The sequence below is a fragment of the Lolium rigidum genome, unplaced genomic scaffold (assembly GCF_022539505.1).
Source record: "Lolium rigidum isolate FL_2022 unplaced genomic scaffold, APGP_CSIRO_Lrig_0.1 contig_39879_1, whole genome shotgun sequence".
NCBI lineage: Eukaryota > Viridiplantae > Streptophyta > Magnoliopsida > Poales > Poaceae > Lolium > Lolium rigidum.
In genome coordinates, this window is record NW_025900467.1 from 17,345 (window position 1) to 35,314 (window position 17,970).

Sequence of the window (17,970 nt, forward strand, 5' to 3'; positions counted from 1 at the left end):
ACATCTGAAATGATCATTGGATATCAAATAGTGTTGACCACAAAGTTATCACGGAGAGAGATGGTTCTATTCTCACAAAGTTTGAAGAGCTAATCAACCATATCAGGGGCCAATGGGATAAGGGGATCTTAGAGTCAACTTTTAACCCTCTTGATGTCAGGTGTATTTCATAAAAACCTCTCAATTGGAATGCGCTTGGGGATTTCCTGGCCTGGCATGGAACAAGATTAAGAACGTTCTCTATACGGTCAGTGTATCAAATCGAACGGAGACACCAATTTAATGGGAAAACATGTCGGGCTTTAATACATGGTACGACTTATTATAACCTAATATGGATGGAATGTTATGTGAAATTGAAGGTTTGAGTCAAGGGAAAAAAGAATCAGCTGGAGGGCTATGCACGCTATTTCACCTTTGAAATCCATCCTTGTTAATCGCCACATCGGTACTTATAGTGAATTTCCACTTTGCCATGCTGACCCGCTGAGGACGTTCTACACATGTTGTTTAAATGTCACGCTGCGATCAATCTATGGCAAGCCCCAGGAGTTGAAATTTTGATTGATAATGCACGCCAAGTTGATTGTTTGGGATAGATCAGATGTTCTGGAAGAGTTACTAAAGTCTGAACCTACCCCGGTGCCTGTTGGCTACTCGTCGATCATGGTCCAAGATTTGGCCGCGGTCACCCCTTGGTGTATTTGGTGGACGCATCGAAGACAAACACATGGCGAGTAAACACCACCGATCTCACACCGTGTTATGCCAGTTCAATCTATAGTTTCTAATTCAACCAAGGCCAATCCATCAATTTAGACGGAAGCAACAAAAACATGGACAAAGCCAAGAGGAAACTTTCTGAAACTCAATGTGGATGCAACTTCAAGTGTAGAAGACCTGTCTAGTGCAGCAGGAGCGGTCATTTGAGACATTCAAGGAATCATTTTTGGTAGCGTCATCAAAATTTAAACATCATGTGGCCTCGATGGCGGGAGCGATATCGAATTTGCGATGCACCATGGTTTCAACCTTACCTGTCCATTTGGCTCCAATGTAGTAGATGCGAATCAGATAGTTTGGAGGTGATCCAATATTGCTCGAAAGAGGTTCAAATGTGGAATGAAACGACAACTCTTTATACCGATTGCATCACGGGTGTGTGACTCATCGAGAATGTTGGTTTTCATCACCGTTGGGGGGAGACAAATAATGCAGCTCATGTAATGGACACAGAGTGCTTTACTTCCAAATTATCTTGTAATTGGGTCGATGCCTCCTATCTTTTATGGTAAATTCTCCAAAAACGATGTAATTTCGTAACTACTATTTGAACATAATAAAGCCATTCAGGACGGTCTTCCCTAACTCCAATCTTTTGGATGGATCCTTTGCATTTTCTTTCTCATGGTGCATCGCATAGACCTTCACGTAAATTACTATGTCATCGTCTCGAGAGCTCGGGGCGTGCTCAAAGGCGCGGAGTAATTAGTAAAATCTGTAGAAAAATCAATAAACCAAATTGGCATGTGCGAAATAGAACATTCATATAGCTAGAAGACCTTGAAACCGATCTGACATGCCGCCTAGCAGCACACACGAGTTGCTAGCGTGGCAAAGGCGAACTTGGTGTCCACAAAACCTCAGCCACCCTCCAAAGCAGAAACGTACCTACTTGTTCTGGAGTATGACATTTGTGGCTAATTAAAAAATAAACCGTTTTTCCCGACAAAAGTTTACGGATGAAGTGACTAGCAATTCCAAGTCGCATCCCAGAAGAGGAAAAAAAAAGAAAGAGAGAGACGACGACCCCACCAAGTCCAAGTCCCCACTCCACAGTGTGCCCTGCCCGGCGAGGGTCAACGTCCCGAAACGGAGAGTCGGCAGGCAAGCAGAGTTGCTGCCGAAACGAGCGAGAGCCCCTCAAAATCGAAGGAATCCCACGCCTTTCCCGTTTTAACGTTAAACCCCCTCACGGCCAGGCCCAGTAACCCCGCACGCAATGCTGGCGCCGTAACGCCTCCCCACTGATCCCTCTCCGACTCCAACTCACCACCCGTCCACCACACAAACTCACCGAAATAAAACGCGCCTAGCCCCCTGAGGATACACCGTAATCGCGCGCCGGCCCTCGACAGCACAGTCTAACCTGTCGCGCCGCTTGCCGCATCATTGGTGGTGGTCGCCGCGGCGCCGTCCCCGTCGATTAGTATATTTAATCGCCCGCTAATCCATCCCTTTTCTCTCCCCCCTCCCCTCTCCGCGACGCAACAACGCACAACGTTTTTGGTTCCTTCCTTGCTTTCGTCTCCCCTTCCGTCTCCCCCCTCTCCTCGCGCGTGCCACCGCCGATCCGGATGGTCGACACCAGGCGGAGCGCCGCCGCGGCCAAGCGCCCGGCGGCGGACGACGAGCAGGAGGGCAAGGCCTCCTCGCCGCCGCCCTCGCAGGACCAGCAGGCGGCGCCGGGGGCCCAGCCGGCCGAGGCGGAGGCGCAGACGCAGTCGTCGGGCGGCCGCGGCAAGCGCGCCAAGGTACGGATCTCCCCCTGCATGCGCCGCCCCCGGTTTCCGCCCGCCTCGATCTGTCTGACCGTGTCGCTGTTGTCGTTGCTCGCAGGTCGCAGCGGTGGAGGAGGAGGAGGAGCACGACGGCGCCACCAAGGCGGCGGCGGCGGGGGTGACCGCCCCAGCCGCGGACGGGGGCGAGGCCGAGGCGGCTGCCTCTGAGGAGGCCGTCGCCGGGGGCTCGCCCGTCGCGCCGCCCGACACCGCCGGCCTGCACGCGCTCACAGGCGCCATGGACAGGCTCGAGGCCTTCCTCAGGACCGGGGAGGCCGTCACAAATTCCGACGGTACCACCCTCGCCTACTTCTCCCGCCTTGGCAACGTCCGTCTCCAAGCCTTGGGTTCTGATGACTGATGAGTTTTCCTCCGCTTGCGCAGGGGCAGGGCACAAGCGTGCCGCCGCCGATACCGACTTGCCGGCGGGGCTGAAGAGGGTCAAGGATAAACGACAGGGCGCGGTCGCCGGTAGGCGCCAGGAGCCCTGGTGCAGGCTTATCTCCCAGTACGCCTCGGTGCGGCTTCTTCCTCATGCTCTTTCTACTTTCTCCAAATCCAATTTCCCGCTACCATCAGAAATCTTAGTTTGCTTTACATGAGAACGCCAGCCGAGCTTCGTTTCTCTATGCCCTAGACTGGATAATCAGTTACAATCAGGAACGCTTTTGCGCCACCATCACCAACAACAGCATGCTAATTGTTCATCACACTTACTGTTAAACCTCCCCTTCCCTCACAACAGCTTGTTGTGGCAAACACTCTTTTCTTACTCCGGCGAATAATGAAGTTTGTATTTCTACATTGCTACCTCACCCATATGATTCAAGTCTATTCTTCAAGTTCAGCTGGCTAAACATTTCAACTTCGTTATTTTGATTAAAAGCAACTACTATGAAAGTACCTAATGAATTCATCACATACTGTATGTAAGCTCCTCATTTAGCTTACTGCATCTATCTCTGTTTTGTGCAGGAACCTTCCCTTCCTATTCATTCCTCCTATTTTACTGTCGGCTACGGATCACACTACGATTTGAGACTGGGCGAGCTATCCGCTACGACTACTAGCCCACTTGTTTGTAGGCTGAAGCATGCTACCAAGGTATTTTGGATAACTTCAGTACTTCCTGTGTTATGCGCTTGGCTTTACCTCTTATTTACCTCCTTTTCTGTGTTCAACTTTTTGGTACTAGCGAGGTGCTCTGCTTGAAATCCATGAGCCCAGAGTTGTTCGCGTAAACGGCAAGGTTTTGGACAAAAATGCTAAAGTTACCTTGAATGGAGGGGATGAAATCGTCTTCAGTTCACCTGCGAGCAGGCGCGCTTACGTATCCTTTTCTATTGCCTACTGCTACATTTTGCAGATGCATTGCTGGTTCTGTTTGAGGATGCACTGATGAACATGTTTGATTGTACTAGACTTCAGTTACATGTAATGTGAAGTAGTAAGCAATGTTTTGACAAATGGTTTTTTGCTGTTGAAAGTCCTTAATGTGATGATAGATATTTCAGCAACATCCGCAGGATAAATCAGCGCCTTCAGCGTTTTCATCTGCTTGCGGTAGTATTAATCAGGGGCAACATTCACTTATCAAAGACATTCAGGATCATTTGTCGAAAGGACCCAAATTACCATCCTTTTACTTTGGTAAAAGCCGACCTCCTCTGGCTCCCTTGATGCCTATTGGTGAGACTGATGCGTTTTATTCTGAGTTTGCGCTTTATTGTGGTATAAAAAGGATGCTAAGGTAAATCATTGGTGCAGGATCATCAGCAGATCCTGATCTATTTAGTAGTTTCTATAAAACAATGGATGATCGGTCTAACTCTGAAGAAGATACTCTGTCTGCCCGGTCTCTACTATCAAAGGAGGATCTAAAGAACGCAACATGTGATGCTAATGACATATCTGAGTCATTTGATAGTTGTCCATACTATCTAAGGTAAAATCCTTATGATCTCTTGTTAGTGTAAATAGACCTAGTTGATAGATGCGATACAGGTCTGTCCTTGGTGTATGTAGTTGGTAAATCTATGGTCTTTGTGCATTGTAACTCTGAAAGCCTGATAATGTGCTTGTCTGTTCAGCATAAGCTGCAGCTATTCCCTCTAGAAGTTGTATGTTTCTATGTGTAGTTTCTAATTTGTGTAATCAACTAGGATTTCTGGATAATCGTTATGATGATCTTCTGTTTGCGACCTCAGATGTAGTGTTTTGGTTTCATCTTGTCCCATAGTTAAGCAGTGTCCCATGGTGTATGTAGTTGGTAAATCTATTGTCTCTGTGCATTGTCATTCTGGAAGCTTGATATTATGCTTGTCTGTTCAGCATACGCTGTTGCTATTCCCTCTAGGAAGTTGTATGTTTCTATGTGTAGTTACTAATTTGTGTAATCAACTAGGATTTCTGGATAATCTTTATGATGAATCTATCTGTTCTGCATGACCACTAGAAGCTTGTATGTGTTTGTCTGTTCAGCATACGCTGTTGCTATTCCCTCTAGGAAGTTGTATGTTTCTATGTGTAGTTACTAATTTGTGTAATCAACTAGGATTTCTGGATAATCGTTATGATGATCTTTTGTTTGCGACCACAGATGTAGTGTTTTGGTTTCATCTTGTCCCATAGGTAAGTGTGCTGATAATGATAAACTCATTGTTCTTGTAGTGAGGATACCAAATGTGCTCTCCTGTCTACAGCATATTTGCATTTACAACGCAAAGACTATATCAAGTTCACCAAACATATATCTTCTCTTAGTCAGCGAGCATTGCTCTCTGGTCCGGCAGGTATTACTGTGCACTTGGTGAAAGCTTGGTATTGTATTGTAGCTTTGCTAATTTTTGAACGATCTATATATTTACGTCATGGTCCGCGACCTATCTTCTACAGGAACTGAAATCTGCCAACAATATCTGGTGAAGGCACTTGCAAAACATTTTGGTGCTAGGTTGCTCACTGTAGATTCTTCAATGCTATTGGGTGTAAGCTTCTAGCAATCATCCACACTTGTTTTTTTTGACATTACTGTTTGTTCTCTATATCTTATCATCCTATCAATATAAATGGTTCACTCATCTAGTCTGTTTTTGCGCAAAAAAAGATTTATGTGATTTTACACTATAGGAGCACTTGGTATTTTTGTTGCTAGTGTAATATGTTCAACTAATTGAGAAACTCAAAACATGTATTTCTTGTTTCAGGGGCGAACTTCCAAAGAATCAGAGTCATACAAAAAAGGTAAGAACATTCATATTTTGTGATAGGCCTTCATCTTATTCTGTTGCGAAGTTTATGGCTGAGCAGTACTATCGAGTATAATGTCCACCATCTCGCCAAGCAAGCACCCACACATGGTTCAATTTTTTTTTTTGGTATTGCATTTTACTGCATCTTATTGATATTCTGATGTCCTGTTCAGGTGATAGAGTGAGGTACATCGGTTCATTACTGCCAGCAAGCATTATCCTTGACGGAAATTGGTACGAGTCATCCTTTAAGATGGGTTCTATTTCATATTCCCACAACTATTTGCAATCATATGGCAGGCTATTTTGTTTAAAAAAATGTTTGATTTTTTTGGTTCAATAAATGAAATAAGAGGGTGGATTTCCGATTTGGAAAGACGTTACCAGCTCGTCTGCAGGAAGGCAGGAAGCACACAGATTTCTAATGGTTGTTATTTTGATCTGTAGCCCTCCAGAATTTGGCTCACTAGGTGAAATATGCCTACCTTTTGAAGAAAATAGATCATCAAAGGTTGGGGTAAGGTTTGATGAACAAATTCCAGGTGGTATTGATCTTGGAGGCAATTGCGAAGTTGATCATGGCTTATTTTGTTCAGGTTTGTCCTTGGTGTCTTCATGTGTTCTGAAGAAATGACAACGATGTTACTTGTGCTTATTATTTATGGTTATTGCAGAAATGCAGTTCACTTATTATCTACTTCCATTTCAGTTGATTCCTTATGCCTCGACACTCCAGGGTGGGAAAATAGATCCAAGCACCCATTTGATGTGATTAATCAGGTCTGTTTATCTTTGAGTTTCTATCTATGATCTGCATCAATGCTAATTTTGCTTTTCTTATACTAATAACTGTGCATATTCCACAGTTTCTCTCTGAAGAAATACAACATGGTCCTATAATCCTGTTTCTGAAGGACACAGAAAAAATATGTGGGAATAATGATTCCTATTATGGTCTGAAGAGCAAGCTCGATCATTTTCCAGAAGGTGTTTTTATTGTTGGTTCTCATATCCAGCCTGACAGTCGCAAAGAAAAGGTACTATTTGTGAAGTTTGGCTATTGTAATTGACGAAATCTTTTGCATGGTTAACTTGTCACTTATAGCCTATAGCTAACAGAGATACTACTACATGCAGGCCAATGCTGGATCTCTCTTCCTTTCGAAATTCCCATACAGCCAAGCAATACTTGACCTTGCACTGCAGGTATCTTTTAATTGTACCAAATATTACTGCTTATATTTATGACATATAGTAGATACTATTGTGTTGAAGATCATGTTTTTCTTCTGGGTATTTGTTTTGTCGGGTATATGTGGGCTTCATATCATTATGTTTTTTATCACTATATCCTAAGTGCATGCCATGCGGTGACCTCACATCAACTTTTCATGTCACTTGGCAGTGGCAGTCCAGAGCATTTTTCTGTTGATTTGCACACTTGACAATTAATAAACATGGCTTACAGTCTCACACAATGGTTTCATAACATCACAAATTTGACACCAAGTTTGGAATTTACTAAAAGTACCTTACAAGTGGACTCTTGGGTTCACCCACTTGACAGTTCCACGTAGGTTTCATAACATCACAAATCCAACAGCTAAATCTTGCCAAAACTAATGCACAGTACAACTGGACTCCTGGGTTGTGTTCCGTGACGATGCACAGTGGGCAGATGCTTGGAGATCTGATTTGTTGCCGGTGCATGCATGGCGCCTCCCTAGTACCCTCTATCACTATTTCCACCACATTTGTTGGTGTAGGATAAACTCGCAGCGGCACACACGATCCTGAGAGTAATAAGTAGACCAATGAAGAGGGTCAGAGGGGTATAGTGGCCTTTGGTTCCCAGCCACAGTTTGACACTCTGTGCAAACTTCCTTAGGTATTTGTTAGGGCATGCCCAATGCACTGCCCTAGAGGTACTGCCTCACACCTTTACCTAGGTTCGGGTGGTCCAAAGTAGGTTCGGATGAGGAGGCAGCCTCCTCTTCAGGAAGTGGGATCTTAAGCCTTAAAAGCATGCTTTTTGGAGAGAGAAAGAGATACATAGTGTCATATTTGTGGGGTCCCTTCTCTCTTTTTTCTAACTAAAGTTGTAGCTTCCATTGGAGAGATAAAATTCACCATATTGCTTCTGACAACTTTTTTACATGGAGCAACTAGTTGTGTATGCCACCATTGCTCATGCCCTTAGGTTCCTAGCCACAGCTGCCACACCTTATTATTCATGTGGCCCTAGCATCATGCTTTTCGCACACTTGTGGCTCCAATATTGTTAGCAACAGTAATGTGGCAATTTTGTATGAAGTCATCATGCATTTAGGAATAGAGGTTTATGTTCCGTTCTCTCTTATTTTTTCCTTTTTTTTCATTTGACTTCTATTGTTAAAACTAGTGGTGTGCATGTTATATTCAGAAGACTTCATTTTCCACCACATTGGTGTTACAAACTGACACAAGGAAATGCAGGACTTGGATCGGGGAAATGATAAAAACAAAGAAATGTCAAAGGCGATGAGACATCTGGCGAAGATTTTCCCCAATAAAGTGACGATCCAGCCACCACAAGTATGTTACTAGAGTTAATATGCAAGATTAATTTATTAATGTAGTCCCTTCTGACATCTTAACATCTGAAAAATATGTTACAGGATGAAGTTGAGCTTTCACGGTGGAACCAGATGTTAGATCAGGATGTTGAAATTCTTAAAGCAAATGAGAACACTTCAAAAATACGCTCTGTAAGTTGCCATTTTAAAAGCATTTTTTATTTAAGCATGTAGCTTTGGGTAGATGTTGCAGCTTATTTATGTTGTTAGTCATATGTAGATTTGTGTAAAGCATGTAAAAATTCAGAAGTTCTATCATTAACTAGAGAAAATGTGACTTCTCCTTAACATCTACCCAGAGTTAAGAAAATGGGTATGTTTTAATAGGATAAAGAAGGATTTTGCTATAATGCTACTCCAGTTTGGTTATTTCATGGACTTTGCCAGTCTCTCGAAGTTATTTTCTTATTCTTAATTAGATTTTTCTTGCTTTTGTTAATACCCTTATGCAATTAACTTTCAGTTTCTAACGCGACTTTGCTTGGAATGCACTGATGTTGAGACAGTATGTGTCAAAGATCGTATCCTTACAAACGATTGTGAGTAGCATCTCCGTTCATGTTCCTGCTATATTCCAATTTTGTCCATTGTTATGATTAGTTCATTGTATTTATTTTCAGGTATTGATACAATAGTTGGTTTTGCTTTGAGCCATCAACTAAAGCACTTCACACCTACAAACCCAGACCCATCAATTGATTTGCATTTTCCTCTATCTAGTGAAAGGTTTCTCATCTAATGTTTAGTTCTCAACCAAGTTGACTATAATTTTTTTATTCGCACATCAATAATCATTCTTACTTTATATTGTTGCAGCCTTAAGCATGGAGTTGATATGTTGGAAAGTATCCAATCTGGCCCTAAGAGCAGCAACAGAAGGAAGTCACTTAAGGTGATATGATTTTATTTAATGTATCTATTTTATTCATAATTCTTTACTGCTTTGAACTGCTATTTAATATATCCAGCTCAATTGTAGAGTTACATTCCTACATGATTATTTCAACTTAAGTAGCTGGAAAGAAAATATTAGTGCTTTTGGAGCACTGAGTATGCTACAGTGTTGCACTTAATATGAAACTGTTAAATGGGTAAAACTTATATGCTTCTTTCTAATAATGCCAGGATATTTCTACGGAAAACGAATTTGAAAAGAGGCTCCTCGCCGATGTCATCCCTCCAGACGAAATAGGAGTTACATTTGAGGACATCGGAGCATTGGAAAGTGTCAAGGAGACTCTGAAGGAGTTAGTGATGCTACCCTTGCAAAGGCCTGAATTGTTTACAAGAGGACAACTTATGAAGGTATACATGATTTTATTCTGTAGGGGCAGCTTGGAAAACTGGTATTTCTTTGTGAAGTTTTGGTATTTACGACAAATTTGAACTAGTAGCCGATGCTTCACTAAGAAATACTCCACTTCCAAACCCGTAGGAACTGCTTTGCTCTTTTTAGATCTGCTATAGTACAAATGTATTCTAGCCTTCTGTTGTAGGATTGCAATTAACAAGTGAGGCAAGTTTGATATATCAGCCCAGCGCTTCATCCATTTGGAGCTGATCGTACCCTAAAGTTTACGCCTTTTACCGTTTAGGAGCTGTCCAGTTTAATAAGCACATGAACATTACGAAAGCAATTATACCGATTTGAATAGCGAAAAATAGCTATTTATTTAGCAGATTTTATTATTAAACAGTGAAATCTTTATTTTCTATGCTAGTTGGTAAGAAACTGACCGTTGTTGTTGTTTCTGTTGCGCTAGCCATGTAAAGGAATATTACTGTTTGGCCCGCCTGGTACTGGAAAGACAATGCTTGCAAAGGCTGTGGCAACAGAAGCTGGTGCGAACTTCATAAACATATCAATGTCAAGCATCTCCTCAAAGGTATTTCCGTTTAATAGGATTGGCTGGTGTCCACGGTGTTGTTTCTGCATTTGGGGTGTTTGCTTCATTGCCTCTAAATTGCCTGTTGTGGCAGTGGTTTGGCGAAGGAGAGAAGTACGTGAAAGCTGTGTTTTCACTGGCAAGCAAAATATCTCCAAGCGTCATTTTCGTTGATGAGGCAAGCTTAACTGAAACTATTCAATATTTTGATTATTTGCTTGCACAGAAGGGGTGCATAAGTGCAAAATTGTCCTGTTAAACCTGTAGGGTGCAGCTTTTGTTCTTGCTCATCTTCTTTTCTTTAGGTTGATGGCATGTTGGGTAGACGTGAGAACCCTGGAGAACATGAAGCCATGCGAAAGATGAAAAATGAGTTCATGGTGAACTGGGATGGTCTAAGAACAAAAGATAAAGAACGTGTATTAGTTCTTGCTGCGACTAATAGGCCATTTGACCTTGATGAAGCTGTTATTCGGAGGCTTCCAAGGAGGTGATTATCAGATCTTTCCTTCGTATTAGGATTCATTCTCATAGTATATAAAAATAAAATTTGATTTTATGATTGACCAATTTCTGGAAAATGTTCTCTCTAGGTTGATGGTCAATTTGCCCGATGCATCAAATAGAAAGAAAATTCTGAGCGTCATACTGGCCAAAGAAGATTTGGCGGATGATCTAGAACTGGAAGCCATTGCTAACTTGACAGATGGGTACTCAGGCAGTGATCTCAAGGTATTGTACTATTAATGAGTTGTACACCAAAGGTGTTCCAGTTCTAAAATGCTCGTGTTGATTGTTCTGTTTTGCAATTATTTTCAGAATCTTTGTGTGACTGCTGCTCATCTTCCTATTAGAGAGATCCTTGAAAAGGAGAAGAAGGTTAGTTTTGTCCCCCTATACTTTCTTTTTTGTTCTGTAGTCTTTAGGTTCTAATGCAAATATTAGTAATGAAATTAGTGGAACATGGCCATTTATATATATTTGATAGTGATTGATGATAGCATGACATGACGTGAAATGAATTGACTTCTTATGTGTCGTCGTCTCCACCTGCAGGAGAAAGCTTTGGCAGAAGTAGAAAAGAGACCATTGCCCCAATCGTGTTCGAGCAATGATGTCCGTGCCTTGAGAATAAGCGATTTCAAACATGCGCATGAACAGGTAAGTTATCTGATTTAGTTATTGCGATATTTGTGTGTGCTTTAGTTATCTGATTTAGTATTATGCTAGTTACAACTCTGCATTTTCCACTACTCCTTAATACAAATTTATGCAAATAACTCTGAACAAAAGTATGTGGGACATGTGCTGTGCATCATGTATGATAAAACTCACATTCCACACGATCTTCAAAGCTATGCAGCATCCTTCTATGAAATGAAAACTAACCATTGTTGTATCGATAATAATGGCCAACCAAGGCACTGCCATAGTGCCATCCCTAGCAGCATGGCAACATGTATCAAATTGGTGTTAGAAACAAATGGAAAGGAAACAGCCATGTATCTTCTGTTAGAACATTTCATCCCTAGCAGTATGGCAACATGTATCAAATTGGTGTTAGAAACAAATGGAAATTAAACAGCCATGTATCTTCTGTTAGAACATTTCCCCTGAAATTAACCAAATCATCTGGCTTGATGAAGTATAATTAAGGGTGCACCTGAAGTTTCTAACCAATCAAAAACTACCCCTCAAAAAACATGTTCACAAGTAGCTACAGTGCTAGTGGTAACCTGTAGAACTGGCCTGGCCAGGATTTTGAACCCTGATGTAGGAAATTCGAACATTATGATAAAATATGCTTCTAATTATACATGTCGAATCCTTGTAGGTTTGTGCAAGTGTATCTTCTGACTCCACAAATATGAATGAGCTTATTCAGTGGAACGATCTTTATGGAGATGGTGGGTCGAGGAAAAAGACAACGTTAAGTTACTTCATGTAGCTAATGTTGAGAACATGTACATAGATCATAAACCTTAGCACAAAGCAATGGTGATTGGAGGGAATAGGGGTGCAGATTTGCTGCAGTAAAAGAAACTGTAGGCATGTGTTAGTCAATCAGATCAACAATGGACGGTCAGACTGAGAGCAACAGGGAGATGGAAAACTGATTTGATGCCTTGATGTTGGCCGTGCGTTTCTGCCTTAGGTAAGACAGCTGACATGGCCTGCAGTTGCCCTGCTCCAGTAGTGATTGCAGCACATCACCATCCGGAGAAAATAGATTGCATTTGAAGCCCCAATCATGCTTGGTCAGGCGGTAAATTATGGCGGCTGATAGCGGACTGATTTGGTCCACCCATCTTTTTTCGTCAGTTATTATTGAGAATGATTGTCTAGGTTGCAAGTTGTAGAGCCTGTGCAAGTGTACAGTATGAGCATCAGGTCAATTAACTTATTATTGTGGTCAGGTCAGGAAAAAATATTTTATTAACAAGAATAATGTAGTACATTTACATAATTATTTTGGTGTCGTTACTGTGTCTCTCGTGATCTGATCCTCATCCACTAGAGATTTATCATTATTGGACGTGCTAGTTGTTTTCTGAGTAAAATACATGGAGGTCATAGAACTTGACAACTTGATTCGTTACGGTCACTGTACTATGGAATACGCAAATTACGGTCACTGAATACGCTCAGATTTTCATCGAAGGTCACCTGAGCATGAACAACTCTGTATTTGCTGAAGTGGCACTAAGTTGGGCCTGCATGCATGTCAGCCACCCACCATCTGCAAGGACTATTGCGGTATTGCCTAATTAAATTAATAAGAAGAAAAAAGGCTAAACTGCAAAGTTGAGAATAAATAAGGATCTAAAGAAAACGAAAAAAAGGCCCGTGGCTCTGGCCAAGAACCACTTCTTGCGCCAACCTACCACCTCGGCCATCCCCTCCTTCGGTCTCCCGCCGGCGGCTGCCACTAGTGGTCTCTGACCTTGCTGTCGGGGACGGCCACAACCAGCGCGAGCCAGGGGCGGGGCGCCATCGGCTGGGCAGATGTGTGGGAGGGGAGGGCTGCATCGTAGGGGAGAGGGTATTCCCCGCGTGCACCATGGTCAGCGTCGAGCCTTTCCCGGCGGCGGCACTCGGAGTGCTCGAGTGGTCGAGGTAGGGACAGTCGACGCAGGAGCAGGGGTGGTGCGCGGGGGACCTCCCGACAGCGGCGGCCGGAGTGCCTGGGCGGTCGAGGCAGGGGCGGTGCGCGGGGGCTCTCCCGGCACCGGCGCGCGGAGTGCCACAACGGTCGAGGCAGGCTCGCCGTCGAGTCCATGCTTGTCACCATTCGATCTCGCTGCGCTGGAGCTCGTGCACGTCGGGGACCACCTATCAACGTTGTTGCTTGTTCCTCCAGCTCCTCTCCTGCCCCGTTCCTCCATGGCTCCATGGCTCGCTCAAGATGCAGATGTGCCGCTCGTTGCTGGACGGACGCCACCCCCTCGCCCGTCGCGCCGTCCCCTCTCCTCCAAATGTGGCTCGAGCTCGAGCACTGCCGCGACGATGGGCACGCAGGGGAGCTCGAGCTCAAGCACTGCCGCTGACCGGGAGCTCTCCCGACGGTTGCCTTGTTTCTGTTTAGCCCTTATCTAAGTTGTCAATTGAGCCATTTTTTTCTATTATTTCAAAACAGTCCCTGTAAACACCAGTTGGGCCTGACATGTGGGGTTGACCTGCGTCAACAAGTACGGAATTGTACATGCTCCAGTGACCTCCGATGCCGCACTGAGCGTATTCGGTGACCATAATTTATGTATTTGATAGTACATTGACCATAGTGAACTAGGGAGTCAAGTTCAGTGACCTCCCATGTATTTTACTCTTGTTTTCTTTTGCTCCTTGCTTGCACCTTGACAATTGGTATGGGGCTTTGTTTATTTGTAGATTTTCATTCTTTAGAAATTTCTTAGCAGATTTTGTTCTCGAATAATTGAAAACCAGAAGATTTCTTCGCAAGGAAAGGAAAGCAATCAAAGGAAACAAATGTCTTAGATTGCAAGGAAAAAAGATCTTATTACTTGCTTAGGAAAATCAATCAGGAAAGAATTAGAAATAGGGCGCGACTATAAGCCATCCGGAGGCACGCAACGCCGGCGAGACAAATACTAGATGTGTGCGTATATTGTGGCACATGACGTCGCCCGCGTGCTACTCGAAGATAGTATTTTGCCAGCTCGTGGGTGCTGACACACGCGGCTGATACAACCATACTAGTTGCATGCGTCCAGGGTTGCACGCTGCTGATAATTTCTAAACAAGTCCGGATGGGGCCCACTTAGTGCTCGTGTCCGCATTTCTCCCCTGCGCTACCAGTGAGGGCATACTAGTAGCGTGCCCTTTTTTGACGCGCTGCTAATAATAGCAATCAAGTGCTTAAATTTAGGTCTCATACTAGTAAGTGTGCCCCTATAGCGTTTTCCATACTAGCGTGCGCAACTTTGTCTTCCCGTGGAATGCTAGGTTGTATGGCAGTGAGGCTTAATAATTTGTTCATATTCATGTCAGGATTGTGTTGGGATGATTGATGGCACTCATGTTACTGTTAGAGTGCAAATGAGGGAGGCTCATGCATACAGGAGAAGAAATCACTACACTAGTCAAAATGTGTTTGCCGCTGTCGACTTTGATATGAAGTTCACATGTGTTATGGGAAGGATCATCTCATGATGGATCCATTCTTGTTGATAGCTTGGAGAGACTAGATGGCTTCAAACTCCCGTACCTAGCTAATGCCGGATATGCTTGCCGTCCTAGAATTCCCCACCCTTTATGTCAACAAGGTACCAATCTCAATGATTTCTATGTAAGGTTCTACCCTAAACATGCCAAGGAATTTTTCATTCTCAGACAATCAAGCCTTAGAGTGACGAACGAGAGGCCATTCAGTGCTCTGAAGAACAAGTTTAAGATCCTTGATCGGAAGCCATTCCATCCTTTCCCCACCCAAGGTAAGCAAGTTCTTACATGTTGCATTCTGCACGACTAAATCTTATGGTGGGTTGTTGATGAGTTCTTCCCCCGACGAGAATGATGTGAGCACTGACGATGTTGATGTTGGCCATGGTGTCGGTGTTACTGATAACAAGGCTTGGAAGACCGAGAGACAGGAGTGGACTGACACTATGTAGGCTAATAGAGACAACACTAGGATCTGAAGAACTGAAGATGTGCCGTTGTCAACCATATCATTTTGTTTTATGAACTACTTTTATGTGTATGTAACTGGTACTTGTGGTGAACTCCTATTTGCTAGTAGCTATGTAATATGTCAACGAACTACTGTTTGCTAGTAGCTAGGCTACCATCGTTAATTTAGTGTTGCATGTTAGATCCATATGCTACCTGTTAGTTCCGTATGATGCCTACCTGGTAGTTTATAGTAGTGTGTGATAATATCATCACTTGTGAGAAGTGGTTACCACCACATCAGGAGTGTATGAGATCCGCCCTGCTCCTGCCGGATTAGTCAACGAAAAGATGCGCGGTGGGGAAAATGAGAATGATATAAAAAACGAAAAGAAGAAATGGAAAAGGAGCAATACGGTCTAATGACTGACCGGTTCTAACCGGAATGTAGCACCACATCAGTACTAACAGTAAGCTCGATCTGCCAGAAAGACCATGAACGTTGCTAATCCAATCTACCAATGTTTTGTTTTGTCAGCTATTAGAGCATCTCCACCGATGCCCACTAAATAGTCGTCGGCAGAGGCGCCAACACGTCCGTATGGAGAGCGTCGGCACTGCATCCTCTATTTGAGGGAGCTGTTCCCACATCGGCGTTCCCAAACCGATGGTGCCGACAGGAGGCTTTTTTACATAAACTAAATATTTGTACTTGTAGTTTCATTTTAATGTCATTTAGAATCGAGGAATGAATAATATTTTCGGGAAAATCCGAGTAAAACATTATTCCCTCTTCGATCCCGGATGACATGTGAAACCTGCTTATCTCTAGTCTACTACCTACTGGCCACCCGGCTCTGTGGAGGTGGATGATCGCCCGCAGCTCTCTCCGCTGCTCCTTAGTCGATCCCCGGCTGCTCTCTCCTCCACGAACGTCAAGTAGGCGGATCTATCCGCGGCCACCGCCTCCTGATGCGGATGTTGCTCCAGCTCCTCCCGCCGCCGACGGTGATCCAACTCCTGCCTCTGTAGCCGGAGCTGCATCTCCGCCAAGCGCCACCGCTCGTAGACTTCATCCTGACGCTGCGTCTCCTCCCGCATCAACCGCCACAACGCAAGCTCCTGCAACCCCTGCTGCTGGCGCGCCTCTCACCGGCGCTGCCGCTCCGCCTCCCACCGCCGCTGCGCCTCCTCGCGCTGCCGCCGCTCCGCCTCCTGGCCCTGCCGCTCGTCCGCGACAAAGGAATCTACGGTCGCCGCTAGCGCCTCCTCCTCCCACGCCTCGTACCCTGCGTGCTGCGGGTCCACCTCCACGACTTCTACGGCTGCCTCTAGCGCCGCCTCCTCCCACAAATCGAACATTGTGCTATTTTCTAGGGTTTTTGCACCAATGAGGCGGGGGGAGGAGGGATAATATAGACCGGCGGCGAGGCGGGAAACCTCCCGCGCGGCATCATGGCGGGATTATTTCCCGCGCGGCATCGTGGCGGGGGAGTTTCTAGCCCGGCATTGTGGCGGTAAAATATCACGCGCAGCGCCCTAGCGTCACTGAAAGGCGGCTCCCACTCAAAATTTTCCACCTCGCGAGGCGCCGGTGGCCGATTGGCGCCCTTGGCCAAGGGGCCGGCACGGGGTTGCCGGCGCTTCTATTGGGCTTGGAAAAGCGCCGACGCTATTTGGAGCGCGCCGGTGTGAGCCCATTTTCGCTCCCGACCCCCAAATCGCTATCGGGGCGCTATGGGGCGTACCGGTGGAGATGCTCTTAACCAATACCGGTAGGTATTTGCGGAAATTTTGAAAACCAGTGTTTTTTTGTTGCAATGTCGTGAATTGTGGTGTTTTTTTTCCAATTTTCTCCCTAAGGAATGGAAGAAAGAAAAAAATGACAATCTCGAAAAAAAACAAAAAAGAAAATATTGTGATTTGGATTTTGTTTGGAATTAAATAAGAAAGTAGTAAGGTTGGAAGGAATGAAACAATTAAGCAACTAAACGATGTAAAGATTGTTGATGATCAATAAAATTGGCGCCAAAGTCCCGCGGCTTCCCTAAAAATCGAACTAGTAAAGTTGAAAGGAAAGAAGCAATTAGGAGAGTTCAGAAGTAGCAAAACAATCGAAAGGAAACAAAAAATTCTTTTTCTTGGAAGCCACATGTTGATGGTAAATAATTCTACGGTGACCTGGTCCACAATTGACACATGACAAGAGAGAGAAAATGTACATGATTTTATTTTTTATTTTTAGATCTAAACTGTCACGTATGCCACTTATCAATTGCAAGGGTAAATTTATTGTCAAGGTCTAATAGTATATGTCTTACACCTTAGACGCTGTCTCATCGCGCCTTACCTCACGAAGTACTATATTCCACCAAGTATATATACACACCTATACCCTCCAATTTGTTGGTTCCTACTCCATCCGTTCTAAAGTAATTGTCGCAATTTTAGATGTCCTATTATTTGGCGCGTCAAAGCTGAAATAAAGTGCATTGCAAAGTTGCTATCAGTGTATGTGAGCATCGGA

At 44.1% G+C, this 17,970-nt stretch overlaps 1 protein-coding gene across 1 annotated transcript; it reads left to right on the top strand.

Annotated features, from left to right (window-relative positions):
* The first annotated feature begins 2,357 nt into the window (after positions 1-2,357).
* Positions 2,358-12,808, top strand: LOC124681347. Its single transcript, XM_047216279.1, has 28 exons — positions 2,358-2,534; positions 2,620-2,854; positions 2,946-3,079; positions 3,537-3,665; positions 3,757-3,891; positions 4,067-4,250; positions 4,329-4,506; positions 5,232-5,353; positions 5,457-5,548; positions 5,768-5,804; positions 5,986-6,046; positions 6,260-6,408; positions 6,522-6,592; positions 6,679-6,849; positions 6,950-7,018; positions 8,288-8,386; positions 8,470-8,559; positions 8,891-8,966; positions 9,048-9,153; positions 9,244-9,319; positions 9,553-9,732; positions 10,191-10,313; positions 10,408-10,491; positions 10,619-10,803; positions 10,907-11,045; positions 11,133-11,192; positions 11,370-11,474; positions 12,148-12,808. The coding sequence occupies exons 1-28, from the start codon at positions 2,358-2,360 to the stop codon at positions 12,259-12,261; spliced, it is 3,381 nt and encodes a 1,126-aa protein (XP_047072235.1). The 3' UTR covers positions 12,262-12,808.
* Positions 12,809-17,970: the final 5,162 nt, after the last annotated feature.